Source organism: Xenopus tropicalis, chromosome 9, assembly GCF_000004195.4.
Source record: "Xenopus tropicalis strain Nigerian chromosome 9, UCB_Xtro_10.0, whole genome shotgun sequence".
In the NCBI taxonomy this organism is placed as follows: Eukaryota; Metazoa; Chordata; class Amphibia; order Anura; family Pipidae; genus Xenopus; species Xenopus tropicalis.
The window spans coordinates 62,033,173-62,052,798 of NC_030685.2; the positions used below are offsets into that span (position 1 = coordinate 62,033,173).

The 19,626-nt window shown below is 40.2% G+C and overlaps 1 protein-coding gene across 5 annotated transcripts in view; it reads left to right on the plus strand.

Annotated features, from left to right (window-relative positions):
• nckap1 (NCK-associated protein 1) overlaps nucleotides 1-3,764 on the plus strand; it is a 67,480-nt gene extending 63,716 nt beyond the window's left edge. For 4 of the 5 annotated variants that reach the window (XM_002932013.5, XM_004917910.4, XM_002932014.5 and 1 more), the window contains 3 exons: nucleotides 1,088-1,197; nucleotides 1,652-1,741; nucleotides 2,713-3,052. In XM_002932013.5, coding sequence (XP_002932059.1) covers nucleotides 1,088-1,197; nucleotides 1,652-1,741; nucleotides 2,713-2,829 — 317 coding nt within the window. In that variant the 3' untranslated portion in view covers nucleotides 2,830-3,052. Of the gene's footprint in view, nucleotides 1-1,087; nucleotides 1,198-1,651; nucleotides 1,742-2,712 lie in introns of all 5 variants that reach the window. The other variant, XM_004917909.4, reaches the window with a different exon arrangement.
• The last annotated feature ends 15,862 nt before the right edge of the window (nucleotides 3,765-19,626 follow it).

Sequence of the window (19,626 nt, forward strand, 5' to 3'; positions counted from 1 at the left end):
TATTGTCAACACATTTGCCTATATGGAATAGTAATGGGTTGGTGCTGAGAGTTCTGAATCATGCAACCTACCAGTCTACTCTGCTAAACAGAGGTTTTTGGGGTTCTTATACAATGTCTGTATAGTGCTGTGTAATATTTCTAGCCTGCAGAGATTTCTGTTGCCTGAAAAGTTATGAGTATGTTGCTTTCTGGAAGAGAGTCGCTTTTATATCCACAACCTCCTGATAATCCATTTGTTATGCTGCAGTGATCAGCCATGGCATTAGAGGCTGGAAAAATTTGCTAAGTTTTTCCTTTTCTTCTAATCTCTTACATGCTTCCTTCTTGGCTCACTGATTTTATTCTTCTTGCTTTGAGTTTTTTTTCCTTAGCCAAGTTAACCTTTGCGAAAAACACCTGCAAATTTATAGTTTTCCAAAACTTTCACGCATATGAAAGATGAGGTTAGACAATTTATAAAAGAGATCAAAGTTAAAGACAAAAATCTTTACCTAAAACAGGTATTGACCTGGGTGTATATACCCCAGGTCACTCGCCAAATATTTCAAATGCTAGTACACATGCAGTGAAGATCACATAAATATACACACACTCACTGATGCCGAAATTTGGTTCGGGTGCTTGGATCCCCGAACCCGTAGCCCAAGGGAGCAAACTCAAATCTCTGAAGAAAGCGGCTCACAAAGCACCATGGTCAGCCAGAGAATGGATAAAACTCGAACTTTATTTACATTCTTAAAAACCCAGAACGCCTGACGCGTTTCGTGCGTGCCCGCACTTTATCATAGGCATCATCATTCTGGGTTTTTAAGAATGTAAATAAAGTTCGAGTTTTATCCATTCTCTGGCTGACCATGGTGCTTTGTGAGCCGCTTTCTTCAGAGATCTGAAAGATGAGGCACCATGGATGAAGCACTTTTTTTTATTTTAACAATTTTTGATTTTTTTATATTGGCAGACATATAACAGACTGCTTGCTGCAGTTTTCTGCCTTAATACTACTGTTGTTCAGTATGAAGCACTTTTTTATGTATTAAAATGGCTCAGTAGTATGCAATGAAATTTAAGATTTGTTTTTCTTTTAGGTCATTGCAACAACATACACTGCTTGGCAAAGGCAATTAACCAAATTGCAGCAGCACTATTTACCATTCACAAAGGGAGCATCGAAGATCGTCTGAAAGAGTTCTTGGCGGTATGTGTGTGCATTTATATAGAAATTATATGTATCCATCTGTCTAAAACAAAAGGATATAATACATACAATAATGGCAGTCTATGCTCATATCCATGTTTTTAAGGCACTTTAGTCTATAAAATTTACCAACATTTCATCTCTTGTTTGAGTCCTTCTTCAAGAAACCATTTAGCAATTAGTTCACTAAGTCAGCAGTTAGGTTTGCTTGATTAAGCCTGTTCAAACTATTTCAAACTATGTCCATTTTTTATGGACTAAATTGGGGCAGTTTAACACCTTGCTGCAATCTGAACCTAAATCTGTTTTACTCTGTGATCCCTCAGCTCATCATTTTTTTCCTGCAACAACTAACTGTACTATTGTGGGGCAAACAACTGGTATGTTTGCAGGTATTTTATGACATCTTGTTGATATAAAGATGATTAATACTTTATACCTTCTTTGGCTACAGCTTGCATCCTCCAGCCTGCTAAAGATTGGCCAAGAGACTGACAAAACTACTACAAGAAACAGGGAATCTGTTTATTTGCTGCTAGATATGGTAAGTTCCAAATCTTTTAGTGTACTTTTAATGTACAAATCTTTTAAAGTACTTTTAGTTCTGTTGTTGAGACAGTTTATACATTTTTGCACTTGTTTCAAGAGCACTAATTGCTTGCAGTGCATTTTCTAGGTCTGTGCTTCATTACCCTTAGAACCAATCCGCAATTTATCAGTTAGGAAATAGAATAAAACATCTGATTGGTTTCTATGGGAAAGTGCAGTGCAATTTAGCACCTATTTTACTAAACTGGCCCCTGTACATCTAGATTCACTTGTTTAAACAAGAAGCAAAGGCAAAAAACTTCAATTCTGAGATATCAAGCTGTTAAGGTGGCCATACTCGGACAGAATTAAGCTGCCGATTTGGTTCCTTCAGACAAATTGACATCTGGCCGTTTTTCAGCCAGATATCCAATCAGGCAGGTTTAATTTGCGTATCTGATCCTTACATTGATGCGGTCCTTGCTTCGGCGGCTCCAATACCCATCATTGTAATGCAGTCATTTGGCGACCTCTCCAAGCAAGCACATATAGTGTGTGGCCCTTTAGGGTGAAGACACGGAGCTACTAGTAGCAGCTACTTGTCGTGGCTACTAAAATAGACAATGCTGATCATTTACTGATAACTGTCGCTATGTGTGGTTTAGCAGAGTCAATTCTTAGTATTGTCTATGGCAGGGTATTTTCTGGAGTTTAGTAGCCATGAAAAAGTAGCTGCTACTAGTAGCTCAGTGTGTCTTCACCCTTATACTGACTTCAGGAAGTGGATGCATCTAGAGATAATTAAGGTTCTGAGGTTTTGCACAAAGTTCAAAGCTCGCCATATGGAACAAGGGGTCCAAGTGCAGAAGCCCCAGTTTTAGTTTATCCTGAGGGCTGCAGGTTAAGATGGCACTGTTCTAGTAGCACTGTGACGCTTCCCAGAATGCAGTTGGTGACCCAGCAAATGTTTTGTCTCCCTCTTGTCAGATTGTTCAAGAATCACCATTCCTGACCATGGATCTGCTGGAGTCCTGCTTCCCATACGTCTTACTGAGAAATGCATACCATGCGGTTTACAAACAGAGTGTCACATCCTCTGCATAAATATTTACTTTGTGGAATAAACCGGCGCACAATTAGAATGCCTCAGTTTTCTCCCAGAAACTGTGGTGGAGTACTTTTACTGAATAGTTTGGAAAAACAAAACAAACAAACAAAAAAAAGAAAAACTGTTTTGTGACTAAAACTCTATCCCTATTCCATTGTCTTTTTGACCAGTGGTTTCTTGATGCAGTTGTCCTGCCAGATAAGCTTGGTTGGTTGCACTTCACTAAGGAAAAAAAAAAAAAAAACTATTTGTTTTTGAACGGTTACATTAAGGAAAAAAAAATCATGAAAAATGGTTTCAGCTGCGCTACTTTTGCTCTGTTTTGATATCTGATCATTCTAAATATTATTGCTTGTTTATTTCAAAGAAAAAAATGTATTTAGTGATTATTTTAGATGGTGATATAGGTGACATCTTCGTGTAAATTATTTCATACAGGAGAAATTCTAATCTATACCTTTCTTTTATGTTCTTACTGATGACAATTTGGGTAGGTGATTCTGTGATTTCCGTGAAGTAATTGAACCATGTAACTACCCCTCCACTCCATTCCACTCGCCCAAAACGCTTGCAAAAAAAAGAAAAAACACTAGTAACGTGAAAGTTTAAAATTTCACAAATCTTATTGTCAGACTTCTCAGTATTTACAACACAGATGTCCTCCTTGAGGTTTTTAAGCAACATCAAATGTTGTGTGTACAAAGCATAGTATAATTTTTTTTTTTTTAAGACTAACCTTCGCCATGACCTCTTGGCATTAACACTACCATTGTACCCTGTTATATGGTATGATATAAGACATTCTTATGCGTTTATCAAATGTTGATACATTGTTTTTTTTTTTTCCCCCTTAACCACTTTTATATGTTTTAACTTTTTGAAATTCAAGTGTAACTTCCATAACATACAATAAACACTAAACTGTATCAAACAATACTGTATGTTTGTACTCGGCTTTTAGCATGCCTATGCTGCATGAGGTTTATATATGGAAGGACTTGTGCGAATTGTCTGGCATTAATGTCTTAAATATCACCTTTCCAGACAGTGGGTGTCATTTATAATAACTGGGCAAATTTGCACCTGAGCAATAACCCATGGCAACCAATTAGGTGTTTGCTTCATTGTTCTACCTTCAGCTAGTTGAAAAAGTCTAATCTGTGATTGGTTGCTATGGGTTACTGTCCAGGTGCAAATTTGTCCAGTGTTTATAAATGAACCCCAGTATCTACTAGATGTACCTTCTGCAGCAATTCCAGCCTTGAGCTTTGCACATCCGCGCGGTGCAAATTTTCCCCATTCCTCTCTGTAAAACTGCTCAACCTCTGTCAGGTTGTGTGGGGATAGAGTGAACAGCCTTTTTCAAGTCCAACCACAAATCCTCTGTTGGATTGTGTTCTGGACTCTGGCTCAGCCATTCCAGGACATTAATGTTGTGTTTAAGCCATTCTTGGCTTTATTCTTAAGCTCATTGTCTTGCTGGAAGACAAATATGTCTGAGTGGCATAAAAGCTCAATTCCAGTATCATCAGTTTATAGAGCCTCCTTCCAGCTATCATCTGTCTTGCACAGGCCTTCTGCCATACTGTAGGTGAGATATCATGTGAGTTTTAGTTATTAGAGGCTTTCTTTTTGTCATTCTCACCTGTTAATATTTGTATGTATAGTCTCTTCAGTCTCAGCCACTGAGGCTTTCAACTTCTTCCCAGTTATCATAGGTATTTTGGTGGCCCACCTTACTAGTGTCCTCCTTCATGGTCACTCACTTTTGGCAGCAAGTCTGTTCATGGCAGATTTATGTCTCTTAATGATTAATTTAACTGTTCTCTAAGTGATATTTAGTGGCAATTTTATTGTATCAATCCCCTGACTTGTCCTTTTCAATTAACTTTTCATGGATATAAAGAGAATTTTACTTGCATTCTTAAATAAATTCAGTTTCTTCTAGTCCTGACATGTCAGTATGCATGGACAGCATTGCCTTTCCCAGACAGGAGGTAGGACCTATACCATAGCCCAGTGCTGTCCAACTGGCGGCCCGCAACCCCCCTCTGTGTGGCCCACCACCTGTCTGGCTGCTTTGATGGCTTACCTTTGTGTAAGCTTTAAATGGTATCAGTACTGATCTTAACTGGCCCCATGCATGGTTCTCACCTCAGATTCAGGCTGTAATCCCCCTGTATTGTTTAAACATGTAATCCCATGTACTGTTCACACCTTCTAATCTCTTTGTTTACCCCCTGCAGTGTTCACACCTCAAGCTGTAATCACCCATATTGTTCTCTTGCTCACACCTCATTGTATGTACTGCCTGGCCTATGCTGCCTGTGTGTAGGCAGCATAGGGTAGGCAGAGTATGGCACATAGGCAGCATAGGGCAGAGGGAGGGTATGGCACACACAAGCAGCATAGGGCAGGGAGGGTATGGCACACACAGGCAGGGAAGGGCAGGCAGCGCATGGCACACACAGGCAGCATAGGGCAGGCAGAGCATGGCACACACAGGCAGGGTAGGGTAGGCAGCGCATGGCACACACAGGCAGCACAGGGCAGGCAGAGCATGGCACACACAGGCAGCATAGGGCACAGTATGGCACACACAGGCATCATAGGGCAGGCAGAGTGCTGCCTGTGTGTGCCATACTCTGCCTACCCTATGCTGCCTGTAGAAGGTGAACCTGGCAGGGGTCTGTTTTGGGAGTTTGTTAGCAGTTGGAAATAGCGATAAAATGGTCACTAAGGTGTGTAATTATATGCTGGTGGTTGCTTTGCTATCCACAGGGGAGGAGGAGGCATATGGATTTAAGGGTACGTCTTAATATGACATAATATAATTCTTTCACATATGAATGATGGTGTGAGTGAGGACGAAGCATTTGGCTTTTTGCTGCACTACCACCATTGTGATAAAATGGGTGTGGTTTGAAGTGGGTGTGGTTTAAAAGGGGAGTGTTCAAAACTGGCTTCCATTAGCGGCCCTCCACCATGTATGCAAGAGAAATTCCGGCCCTCGGCACCTCAGAAGTTGGACAGCACTGCCATAGCCCATTAAAATGAATCCTGTTCTGTAAAACAATCTGACTTCCTACACACCACATTTGCCAGAGCAGTACACAAAGCAAACATAGGGATTGCAAACCCTGTACTGACATTTCGGGATTAGAAGAAATGGAATGTACATCAGGAAAGTTATTGAAATTATTTTGTTTCTGCTTCCCTCCATGTCAGTATACATGAGATCTGCCCCCAAAACAGTAAGGAGTGGGAAATAAAACTTCCAATAAAACCAACAGGGGCTAAAAAGGCCAAACAACAAGGCCAACATCCCATAGATGACTGGAAGCTACCGAACCAGCAAGCACTGGCGCCAAGTTCAAGTACTGTGCAAGCAACTGATGATGATGATGAAATCTCCTAGCCAGTCTATAAAGCATGTAATCATCAGCCATAAAGCATGTAGCCACTGGCACACAAGCCAGGCAACTCACAAGAAACACATGTTGCTGCACTAGCCAAAAAGCCACGGAAAGGGCCAGCAGCCACGCAGCCCAAACACACAACAACGGCCATGTGAGCCCAAAAGCCATAGCAGGGGCCAGCGGTGATGCGGGCCAAGGGCCCTAACAAAAAGACAACAAAATTCCATTCCAGAGTTTAAATCTTAGCCAAATGCTGAGCCGTAATGATTAATGCCTGCCCATCCACCCATAAGGAGGGTGGGGACCAGGCAACCAACAAAACTCAGTAGGAGTAGTTTATCTACAACTAGGCTCACAACTAACTCACCAGATAGGAATGAAGTCTTTAAAGAGAAAACCTATATCCAATGAAAATGTGCAACAGAAAAAGGAAAACTGCCTGATAAGTGCTGAAAAATAAAAAGAGAGGAAAGAGGTACCATACTGCTTCAGCAAACCCCCAGCCAATCCCGGAAGCACCTGGTGTAATAAAGAGCACAAACACCTACTGTGTCTGCACAGAGGACTGAGGCTCACAAATAAAACATTAGATATCACACAGCAAGAGCAAAGAAGCCTCATGCACCTTACAAGATAGCAGTGACTGTCGGCAGGATGAAACCTCCAGCAAGAACCCAGACAGCATTCGGCCAAGGAGCATAACTAGCTAACTAGCATGCAGGCTTCCCAGTGCACTCAGTGTTTTAGATACTGAGGAATCATACTCACTGGATTCAGGTTTAGCTGACACTAGCCGATATCCATACCCATGGCCCTTAAATCCAAATAATTTCTAAGATAAGTTAGCTGACAGGTAGAAATGTGTGAATACCCACACCTGTACTGTGCATAGCTGGGCCTACCACAGGGCTATTTTAGCACAAGGCTAGGATCATGGGTATGCCCACACCTGCATTTCTTTCCAATAGGCATCAGTTTGAACATTGTGCATATTGGGGGCATCAGTTAAATTTTTCTCTATTACCTGGGAATCATCTGTCTTTGTCAACACAGAAGTAAAAAAAATAAAACAAGGGTGAGGAGGGAGATATTACCTTCCCTGTCCAGTAGGACAAAAAAAATAATCTTATTGGACAGGCAATGCTGCCCATGTGTACTGACATGGAGGGTTGCAGAAGAAACTTTCTTTTGTCTTCATGGTGTAGGTCACACTACTATACTGACTCACTAGACGTTGTACCTTCCAAACACACATGCATTTATACTACTAAGAAGGATAGGTATATCCTATTGTTGGCTATTTTAGGAGTATCAATTTGGCCTTCAGTGTCTCGGCACTGAAAGTAAGTTATGCTCTGCACCAGTGATCCCCAAACATTGGCTTGCGAGTAACATGTTGCTCACCACCTCATTTGTTGTTGCTCCCAGTGGCCTCAAAGCAGGTGGCCCTTTTTAAATTTCTGGCTTGGGGACAAGTTTTGGAAGCACAGAAAACACGGTTTTGCTCCAAGCAGAGCCAGCAAGCCACATGGGCTACCAAATAGTCAGTCCTTATTTGGCGTCCCCAAACAACTTTTTTTCATGCTTGTGTGGCTCACCAATACAATTACAACAGAAAGCAAAGTGCAAAAAAACATGGAGCTTTGCTCATTGGGCCACCACCTGTGCTATATTATTACTTAGTGCATATTATATAGGCACACTTCTTGCAGATGTAACAACTTTTCCCACACATCATTGTTACCTATTTTGATACAAAATTGTTACTTGCATTTTGTTATATCTGTTCAGATTAAATGATAAGTATTATAATATCCCTCATCTTATGTTTTACCTTCCATGGTGGGATGTTTGTGTCAAACCTGAGTTTATACCCTTTTGCAGAATTGTCTTTTGAGGAAATGATCATTAAAGCAGTCATCCCTTTAGCAAACAAGATTTTAAAGGATGATTCATGATTGAAGCGGTCATTTTTTGCCTTTTCTGCCAAAACAGGCTGGCCTAGTTGCTTCAGTGAATCTGAAAGCTGACCAGATTTATTCTTTGATCACAACCATAAAGCCTGAGATTCTGGATTGCTCTCAGTCTGGACATTGCACAGCACTCCTGCATGAACTTTATGTAAACACTTAGCCCCTTTTTTGTTTGTTTGGTTTTTTTTTTGTATCATGAAAGAAAAGCAGCTCTGTGTTCATCTATTATAATAGCTCCTTGTGTTGAAGAATGGCAAGAAAACTGTGGGTGCGATGGGAGTAATACAAGGATACAAACTGCTTTGATATTGCTTTTTGTTTTATACATCAAGCTATGGCTGAAGTTCAGTGCAAATGAGAACAGCGGCCGGCTGATTAAAAAGAAGACTGGAATTGTATAGAGCTGGATTGAATGGGAGATGCTGTGTGTGCGCTAAAAGAACCTCCTTTTTATCGATCACTCATCAAATTAATATTTTTGTTCATTATATTGCTATATGAATGACTTAAGGTTGACCAATTTAGTAATTATCATTAACCTCAAACCACAGGCTGAGCCTATTCTTTGTTGAAAACTGCACTGGCCTTGGGTACTAAGGTAGGGATCATTATGCCACCAGTGCCAGGCCTTGGGCTTACTGCGCCCAGGGCAGGGCAAGCTGCTCACCCAAAACTTCAAACATGTCCACTGACTGCTTTCCATAGCACAAGGATATTAGTCAGGATTTTTAAACCTGCCCAATGCACACATGGATGATTTTTGCCCAGATTTTAGTCAGGCAGGCCTATTGGAGGGCCCCATACATGGGCAGATAAGCTGACTTACCCGGTTTGAAGTCTGCCCATGTATTGTCACCTTTACTCCTGGAGCAGCAAAGTGTCTTACTGTGGGGGTCAAGATTGGATGGACATACCACTTTATTCTGATGACTTGCCATATGTCTGTCATTATTTAATTATCTGCAAACACCGTACATACAGTTCCCTTGTACACATTGGTAATGGGCAGCTGCAGAGGAGCTTCTACATAACAGCACAGTTAGTGACCGTCTAGGCCCCCTCTCCCCATTGCTGCCCCCCAGATCTGCTGTATGGTAGTTTAGCTGCAATATTAGTTCATCATAGCAAAGTAGGGAAATGTAAAAATATTCATAACTTCATTACAATAGCAACTTCACTGATTAATACTCATCTGATTTTTTTTTTTTTTTTTTAATGAAGCAGTCCTATAAAACACATTTAGCGTAGGCTATATGGAAGATATGTGGGTTATTGCTTACACCTGCATCCATTCTGCATTGTAATTTTATTCCTGTACATTTTTTCGTAATTACCTTTAATCCCCTTGTGTGCCACAGTTATTTCACAAAACAACCTGCAGAGACTCACATGCTTGCACCTGCTTATTGCTTCCTTCACTATTCAATGGAACCAGGTTTGTCTGTGGACAAACTTTGGTTTAGTTTAAAGTGCATGGCTGCTGCCTTACATGACCAGTCTAGTAAGCAGAATGAGCTTGAAATACTTGACCCCTTAGCTATGAAGAGCAGCTCCATTTGAATTGAAGTTTTCACACCTACATACAATAGAGACCTCCTAGCCCTGGCCTCTGTATACCCCACTTTCCCTTCTCTCTACTGTATCAGGACATAACCTCTTCATTGGTCTTCCAGTTGCCAAGCTGCCATTTTATCTGCTTTTTCTTGTCTGCTTTACTTAAAAAAAAAATCCTCCCTGCTAAGGGCATCCCATCAAAGAATATTTCTTATTTGTTATATAAGGGCACCATGTTGCACAGTGGTTTACAGAGTTAAACATCATTCACATCAGTCCCTGCCCTGATGGAGCTTACAATCTACATGGTCATTTTTTATCAGAAGCCAATAAACATTTTTCATATCTTGTTGGTAGGGAAAAAACAGAGGAAACCCATGCAGACAGATAAGCATAGATAGTGAGACTACAATTCTATTGTTGCATATTATTAGTTATCTTTCTATTCAAAGCACTGCCTGTTTGCTAGGGTAAATTGGACCCCAGCAACCAGAGTAGTTTTTGCCACTTGTTTTTCTTGGGGCTGTTCAGTTCAAAAGGGTCCATATTTCTCCTTTGCGAAACCTGAACATATACCTGACCATTACCTTCCTGTCACAGCTCTACCCCTACATATTATGGCCCCTCCCCCATAAGCCATCAGTCCTCCCCCAATGTCATTGCTGTGCCCCCATGTCATCGGCCCACCTCAGGTCTGCAATGAGACACACAAACTGGTCAGACCCTCTGCATTCATGGAGTCTGACCTTAAGGTGCATTTCAGCATTCCATGCAGAATTACATACAATTTTAATGTTTGGCCATTTACACCCCTTGTAACAGAACTGAAATAATCCACAGTATAATTACATTTTCAGTCAAATCAGGGAGCTGCTATCTTGTTACTTTCCCATTGTTCTGCTTATTGGCTGCTGTGGGTTAAGGGCTCTGGCACACGGGGAGATTAGTTGCCCGCGACAATGTAAGTTGCCGGTGGGATGGCACACGCTGCGCAGGAGATTTCGGCAAATCGCCGAAGTTGCCTCGCGAGGCATTTTTGGCAATTTGCCGAAATCACGCCGCCGCGTGTGCCATCCCACCGGCGACTTACATTTTCGCCGATGGGATGGCAACTCGGGGAGATTAGTCGCCCGCAAACAGGGAGATTTGTCGCTGGCGACTAATCTCCCCGTGTGCCAGAGCCCTAAAAGGTGATATCACTCCAACTTGCAACGCAGCAGTAAAGTGTGACTGAAGTTTATCAAAGCACAGGTCACATGGCTGAGGACACCTGGGAAATAAAGAATATGGCTATTCCTGTGTCAGATTTCAAAATTTAAATATAAAAAAATCTGTTATCTTTTGAAAAATGGATTTCAATTCAGGATTCTGCTGGAGGAGTACTATTTAATATATATTTCTGTGATTGTGCAAATTAAATGTGATAATTCCAATTCAGTTTTCCTTATTCTGATCTTTTTTGATTTGGTGTCACAGAAAAACCTTACATACAATACCTATATTGGATATACAATTTTCTAAACGGTTTTATATTTTTTTTATATATTTGTCAGTGGTTTCATGTAGATCTAGCTACCGCTCTTTGCTGGGGTTAAAAGAGAGCCAAGTGTCAATCTGGAAGAGGAAGAACCTCATCAAACCAATTAACATACTATCAGTTAGGAAATACAGCAAAGGCTAAAAGAGGTTAATTAGTAATGGTACAATCAATTATCTCAGACGGCTACAAACTGCATCAATGGGGCTGCGATAATAACGGCGCATTATGTAATGGTACTTTGTGTTGGAACGAATAACTGCAAAGATTCACACTTAATGCTTAAAGTTAACAAGTCGGGATGACTTTCTCTTGCTCAGCCGGCTGTTGCCTAAGTTATTATTATAATTTTTACGCCTGTGTTCGGCTGTTGTCCTTTTCTGTTGTGTATAAACATGCGCACTTCAACTGGGAACCGACTCATCTCCGTAATGAAGGCTACTTTTTCCACCTTGCTTGGTCTTTCTGGTCTTTTGTGTCGGATTGATAAGTGAGCCGAAAGTTTCTCTAAGCTATATTGTCCCTTACTATTTTTATTCTTATTTTAATTTTTCCCCCATACTACTTTGATCCTACCCCCTTTCTCCAACCTGCCTCTGTCTCCCATGTTAAACAAAACTGTTGGCAGTCAGCATTTGATCATAGGCTGTCTTTTTTAACCTTGCCCTTTCTGCTAAATATTCTCAGAATGTATATCCCTACAGTGATAATACACGCAGCACTTATCATTTTACAGAACCTACCTATTTGCTCCCCATTTTAAGTTACCCCAACATGTGGCAATATGTCTTCCTTCCTACTTTGACCTAATATGATACTGTGTTATTCCACTAGTTTTGCCACCTATAGCTCAGACTTTTGGAATGCAGTGATCACTATCTGACTGCACAGAACAGGTAGGTAGCCATGTTATATACTATGGAGGGCACAAACAACATAGGCCTGAACAAACATTGGTCAATACATCTGGAAATGAACTAAAGACTAGGTAGGTAGGCCTGCATAACTAAAAAAGGATACTTGGTATTCTTCTAGCCAAAGATGCAGAGAAAAATGTTTAATGACCTGGATAAATACAGCACATTTGATTGCAACCTAAGATTTACAAGGTTCGAAAGGACATTAAGTCCCTAGCAGATCTCAACTCCTGCTTGCAACTATAACCCATGTACTTACACCAGAAACCTAAATGATTGGAAAGACATTCACTAGTTAACACCTGCAAGTTTTGTGATCACTTCTGTCTCATGGGGCCTTATCTTTCCAATGTCAAGTCGTACCGCAACCTGGCAATTATAACTTGTGTTTCTATAAAGTAAAAACATTATTTAAAAGGTTACAAGGAAACTGCAAAATAAATATGGTGAAATGTATATAGAACATCATTTTGGTTGCAATTAGATAAATAAGCCTCTGTTGTTATTCATATCTATGTAGTAGGAGGCTAAGTGAAAAAAATTATTATCATAATGGGTTGGTGGGTGGCAGGCAGGCTGTGGTTTTGCATACTAAAGGTTCACATTTCAGCACATTGGACAGCAGAAGTATCTTTACAACCTGTTGTGGGGATGCAGGGACTTAGGCACACATGCAGGAAGAGTTATGGTACAGTGTTCCCCAACCAGTGGCTCGTGAGCAACATGTTACTCATTAACCACTTGGATGTTGCTCCCAGGGGCCTCAAATCAGGTGCTTATTTTTTAATTTCTGGTAAGGCGGCAGGGATAATCCCAAACAGAGCCTTCTGTAAAATGCCAGTCCACATAGGGGCTATTAAGTAGCCAATTATATCTCTAATTGGCACCCCCAAGAACCTTTTTCATGCTTGTGTTGCTCTCCAAGACTTTTTCCATTTAAAAGGTTGGGGATCCCAGCAATCGGGTATGGTGAACTATAGAGTAACTATCTGCAAGGGCCATACAACAAACGTGGCATTTAATGTGGTAATTTTAATCTGCACTGGAACTTACTAATAATCAGTAAAACAGTATATTGATTAATTGCTTGAATGGTTTAAGGTTATGAATTATCCAATAGCTGTGGAGGTGGAGTTCAGTGCAGAATATTTTGACACTATATAAATATAAAAGTTAATAGTAATAATTGCTGAACTGTGACTTTCTCTTAGCTTTTGAGATCAGTGAAATGTTGTTGAATTAAGATTTAATGTAGTGTCTCAGATGGAGACCTTTAAGAAGCCCTAATGATCTATTTGGATGACACTATCATTTTATATAATATGGCCTACAGACATTGTATAGTGAATAAATGACCCACTGTATGGAAAAGTTGAAAAGTTTTAGTCTATGTAAACTGTAAAACACCAGTACTAAGCTTGAAAAGAAGGTAATGTTAGAATGGCGTTTAGTGAAGGCCTAATAGACATGTACTGGTAGGACTGGTGTTAAAGATCATTTTTGATTAGCAGTTGCTAGTGGGGTTGGTGTTTCAGTAAGTTTGGTTGGCAGGTACTGGTTTGGGGATGACTCCAGGATGGTACCAGAAGGTAATGGTGGGACGGATGTTGTACAGCAGGCTTGAGAAGCAGGTATTATAGACATTGGTGTTTTGGAACAACCTCATGGGGCTGGTACTGGGAGGATTGGGCATTGAGCAGGATTGAGGAAAGGGAACTAATAGTACAACATTTTTCCTCTGAAACCAAAGCATAAACCTTAGTAAAAAGCACTTAGATAAGCAGCCCTTGGAAACGAAATATTTTACTGATGAAATCTGCAATGAAGCATGATGACCAAACCAAAGTTAAAACCCATACCAACAAGTCTTTAGCTGGCTGAAACAAAACATATTTTACTTTCCACCCCAAAGGTGTTTGTGAACAAGATGTTGCCCTGTGACAATTTGTCAACTATTTTCCTAGTTCCCATAATAATTTAGCCAATCCCCCTAAGTGCAATTCTAAATGGCCCTCTCAGACTTCTTTCTCTTTGTTTTTTCCCTTTGTATTATTTTTTAAGCAATTCGGCCAGTGCCATGTTTTTGTTCCTTTGGGTCTGAGTCTGCACACAATGTGGGTATAATTAAAATAAAGCCACCAGATATTTGTGGATTTCCTGCTAGAGGCAAAAATTAGACCTTGCACTGTTTGCTTGGCTCTGGATCAACACAAGAGCCAGCAAGACTGAAACTGGGTGGTATTAGTGTTTACCTTAAGGCCCATTTCACTTCTTGCCACATTATTAATTAATTAGACAGGAAAGTCATTTAAATGACAATAGAAAGCAAATTCAACCTGTCAGGCTGTTAATGTGTGATTGTGTCATATGTATTGTTCCATTAAGCCGTGCTCAGCTGAGGCAAACTAATCAGTCTTTATCTCTAAACACCCCTTCAAATAAAGGAAGTAACATGGTGTGTTCATTAAGAATTAGCTATTAATTAGGGAAGTCTGAATTTCCTTGTATTGTGTACATGAAAAGCACAATCTCGACCAAAAACTGACATGTCCAGGCGTTTATATTAATTTCTCTCTATTAAGGTGGCTTATTAGAATTATTCCACATGCTTAAATCTCTACCAGTATAACGTAAGTCTGTATATATTTCTCAGGTAAGTGTTTGATGGAATTGTCTCACTTAGCAGTTTATTGGCCCATAGACGGGCAAAAAATTTGCCAGATGTCAATAAGGCAGGTTTCAAAATCCCATTGGAATGAGGAGAGCATTGGTGGTTGCAGTGTATCCCATCAATGTGATCCCTTATGCAAAACATCAGATCAATCCAATATCTTCCACCTCAAGGTGGGCATATAGGGGACAGAACGGGTTGCCAAACAAGTGGATCTTTTAGCGTACGGCCACTTGAACTAAGTATAAAATCTGTTCGAATTGCATATATATATTAAGCAGTTGTGATTTCAAAATTCCCCTGGCATAGTTGATAATGATTATACAATTCCAATATGCAATAAATATAGCTTAGGTTATGGGATATAAGAGAGACAAATGAAGAAATCAGAGACAAATGTAACTGTCACCAGCTATGGGTGGCAGCTCTAATTCTTGGAAAAGAGTCACATGATGCCAAACACACTAAAGCAAAGGGGAAGGTAGGACCATTTGCAACTCAAAACCCAATTGAGAGTTCTGTGGGCCAGTCGTTAGGATTGCAGTGGTGAGTTGTATACTTTCCCTGCAAATTATACGACCCTGCAGGCTGCAATGCAAAAAGGAGATTATTCCCAGACAGCAAAATAGCAGAAACTTAGGTCCCCCCTCACCCTCAGTTCCTCTGTGTTAGGGGTCAATGTCATAAATCCCTGTATATCATATATGGTTAGGGGGAGGCTCCTTCCCATTGGGAAAGAATGATCATTTAAATGTCACTACTAGGGACTTAATGGGTTTTCTGCCCAAGTCTATAACATTTATAGAGGGGAAAAGTATATACATGTAGTGATTTCAATAGAAACCATGATATGTCTCCATTTCATTTATTGCCAGGGTAATGCCTCTATGGAATTACTGAACCTGACAAGGTGTGAGTGTGGATATATAAATGGAAGTGAATTCTGGGACTAATGCGCATGTATAAACAGGGGAGGTGCGTGCAGGCTTGGCTCCTGTAAGTGTGCTATGATTTTATAGGTACTGGGCACTTGACATTTGGAGTCTGTACCTGGAATAATTGTTTTTCTTGATTAAGTCAAACCATTTAGATTTGTTCAGTTTCCTCTACAATTTTTAAAAATTGCCCATAATTGCCCTAATTATTCATTAGAAACATAGCATGAACTGTATTCTACATGACATTAACCTGTATCTGCCAGTGACGGAGAGATCAGTTCTTGCTGCAGCCCATCTGGATAGCACAGTGTTTCTGCAACGGCACTGAAAATCAATGTTAATGTCAGGCTATTTCATTTCCTTTATGAAGTAATGTTATTTTAAGTACGCATTGGGAAATAGTCGCCATTCTTACAGGGGACGTAAAGCTTCTATAAACTCCCTCATCGTTCTCTCTAGCTCTCCAAAGTAGCCCGCTGACATTTAGGTGGTGATTAATCAACATTCAAGTTTGATTTTTTTTTTCACGATTAGAGTTTTTTTGCGCTAAAAAACTTATAGAAGTCAATGGGAGTTGTCCTAGGCAAAGTCAAGCCATATTTTCAAACTCGAGTTTTTTGAGTTTGTAAAACAATTTTCAAGGTGTTCAATTTTTTTTTTATTAATAAATAACTCAGCATTTGATATGCAAGTTTATTCGATTTAGAAAAACAAACTTTAATTCACAAAATTGATACATTTTTAAAGGCCGGGTCATATTTTCTATATAGGGACCAGAGGGCCTGTGCCCTGGGGGTGGGCTAAAGTCCTGGCTGCACTGGACCTAAAAATAGCCCTGTTTAAAGGCATATTATGATATAATTAGCCCCTTTCTCCATCGCCCAAACCATCCAAGTCAGACCAGCACTGGGAGTCAAAAGAGGCCCTGGCATTTCAAGTACAGAGAGGCCCAAACAGCCACCACCCAATAAATAGTAACTGTCTGTGGCATCTTACGGCAGCCCCTCTGGCATTTGCCAGAATCCACAGATTGCCAGTCCGGGCCTGATCCATGTTATCACTTATTGACTTTAATGGAAACCGCCTGTACTGGTTGGTGAAGAATCTGCCCATGTGCCATAGGTCTTACAGATTCACATTTCATGTATTTGTATAGTTTATACTGCATCTATTCACAATGCCTCAACTGCTTTTCGCTTTTTACTCTCATTGTTAAATGTGATTTCCAATTTGGCAGGCAAGTGGCACAATGTAGGGAGTTCCTACTCCATTGACTTCCTTGTGACTTCATGGAGCACCTACTGACTCACTATACTCAATGGCTGAGCACCTCACCTACTCAGTTCTCAACTGAGGGGAGGAAGCTCTGCGAGTTGGGTGGGGGGCCCCTGGGGGGACAGTCCCGGTGCGCGCTGAAAACTCCAGTCTGACCCTGAGTTTCTCTAAGAGCCATAAAAAGCTCAGATATTGCACTAGGTATTTTTTTAGAATCAGAATTAGAGTAAAACAGCAGAAAACCCTGCAGATTAAGGAGTAATTTCTCATCTGACAAATGGAAAACTGTGGATACTGTGAGAGTGATAAACCAGTGCGCCATGCCTGATAAATCATAGCACACTCACAGGGTTCCGCCAGCACTTGTACCTATGAGTCCCAGAATTTGCTAGCATTTCCATCTTCACACTTACACCTTGTCAAGTTCATTTGCTGTTGGGAATAATCTACAGTCCAGCAGATACACTAAGCTTCCAAGCTAAACACAGCAATATTCACATAGCAGAATGGATAATCACAAAACTGCCCTTGTCTTGTGTTCTGGGAGATTTAACTCGCTGTTCTTTAGTTTAAAAGATAATGCAGAACACCCTAAAAATTCCCTCCCAAAAATAACGTGATGTATTTTGAGGTTAGCGAAGCATCCATCTTAACTGAAACTGCTGGAGTATTCTTTGTCCCACCATATCAGAGCAATAGGGTGGGACTTATAGTTTGTATAATGTAACCTGTACTGGGTTAAGGACTTGTGGCAGATTCAGACTCCAGGTGTATGATTGCATCTTTGGTCTTTGGCCAGAACTGAAGCTTAAGAATGGAGGTAAAGTAGTAAGTCTTAAATTATGTTTATGAATTCTGTACCAGCCCAAGGCAACAATGGACCTTTTGCAGTAAAGATCTGTGGCTTCAAAGATGTTCCAATAGGACTCCATCTTATTTTCTGCTGATTCCCAGCACATACTGTTGGCTGCTGTCAGTTACTGAACTAGTTGAAATTGTTTTTGACCTACACATCACTACACATGTGTTATTTCTAAATAAATTCTTTTAAGGGTAGGTAAGCAATAAGACAACCACACAATGTGCCAGACAAATAGAGTATTCACTAAAGAATCTATATTGTGTATAGTGATATTCATGGTGATGGTAGTTCCATGGTTTCTCATAAAAGATGGTCCAAATATTTTAAGTGGCTGCATCATATTTCCATCCATCCTGCACCCAGGGAACATTCCACCACTGACTTGCCCCATCTCCTTCCATGCTCCAGTCATCAGTAATTTAATCAGTTTGTATATTCAGCCAACTCTGTAGATTTAGTTATTCCACCCTAAGCAAGGAGATAGGAATGACACCATGTTTAAACCCTGCTTTAGAATACACATGAGGTGTTAAAGTGAGGCTCTTATTTGTCTTGGTTTAATAACATCATTTCTGCAGCTGTATCCCTATTGAAGACAATGACATGGATAAAAGTGTCGGAAGCATTCTACCAAACAATGGCTTGGCCAAGAACACATTACCTTGGTGTAATCCACTATAACTGGCTGAGAAAGCTAGCAGCGTGTGTTAATTGGCACTCTAGTCTGGGAGAAAAACATAAGATACAAGGTAAAGCACAGGGGAGGGACTGATATTGATATTTGTTAATCCACATTTAAAAAATACAACAACTACATTTGTTAAACAAAGAAAAAACATTTTTCTATTATTCCTGGATGACACCAGTAAATATTAAGTAGATATCCCAAGGTCAATTATTGATCCATGACAGCGTGAATGGTAGATGATGTTACATTGCATTGGATCAAGTTTTTGACTCTTACCCTAAAGCAATGGTTCAGGGAGGTTGAATGGAAATGTAAGATGAATGCCAATTTACCATACTGGATACCCCTTTAGCTATAATATAAAGCTTGTGTGGGAAAGAACTCATCTTTCATATCAAAGCACTAAAATATGTGGAGGTACTTCGATGCTGGAACACAAAAAAATCACAAAAGCCCAAATATCTCTACTTACGATAAGATGTAAAATCATCTTTGAAATGTGGTTTATTACCAGTAATGCAACTCATTTAAATTCCACAGAAGACATTTTGCATTATTAAAGGGGAGCATGGAGACCCACTTAAAAAGTATGTGGCTCAATTGGACTTGGGCCCTTAGATAAAGAATTCCTGGTCTATATAAATATAGTTGTGTGTTAAACGTGCCATGTTCATACTCACCTAACTGGAGCTCCATTTTTCCATCACTTTCACAAGCAGATTACTTGGTAGGATCAGTGATCCCAGCAACCAGGTAGCAGTTTCACTGTAATGCTAGATGTTTATGGTTGGTTTAATATTACAATATTCAGCTCACTTTTAAGCCCACTCCTCATCTTCCAATGATCATAACAACCATATTGCAGGACAAACACTTGAAAATCCAAATTGAGTCTAAAATGAAGAGCAGCGTTTTTTTCTGAATTAATTTCATTTCAATGCTTTGCTTGCCACTAATCT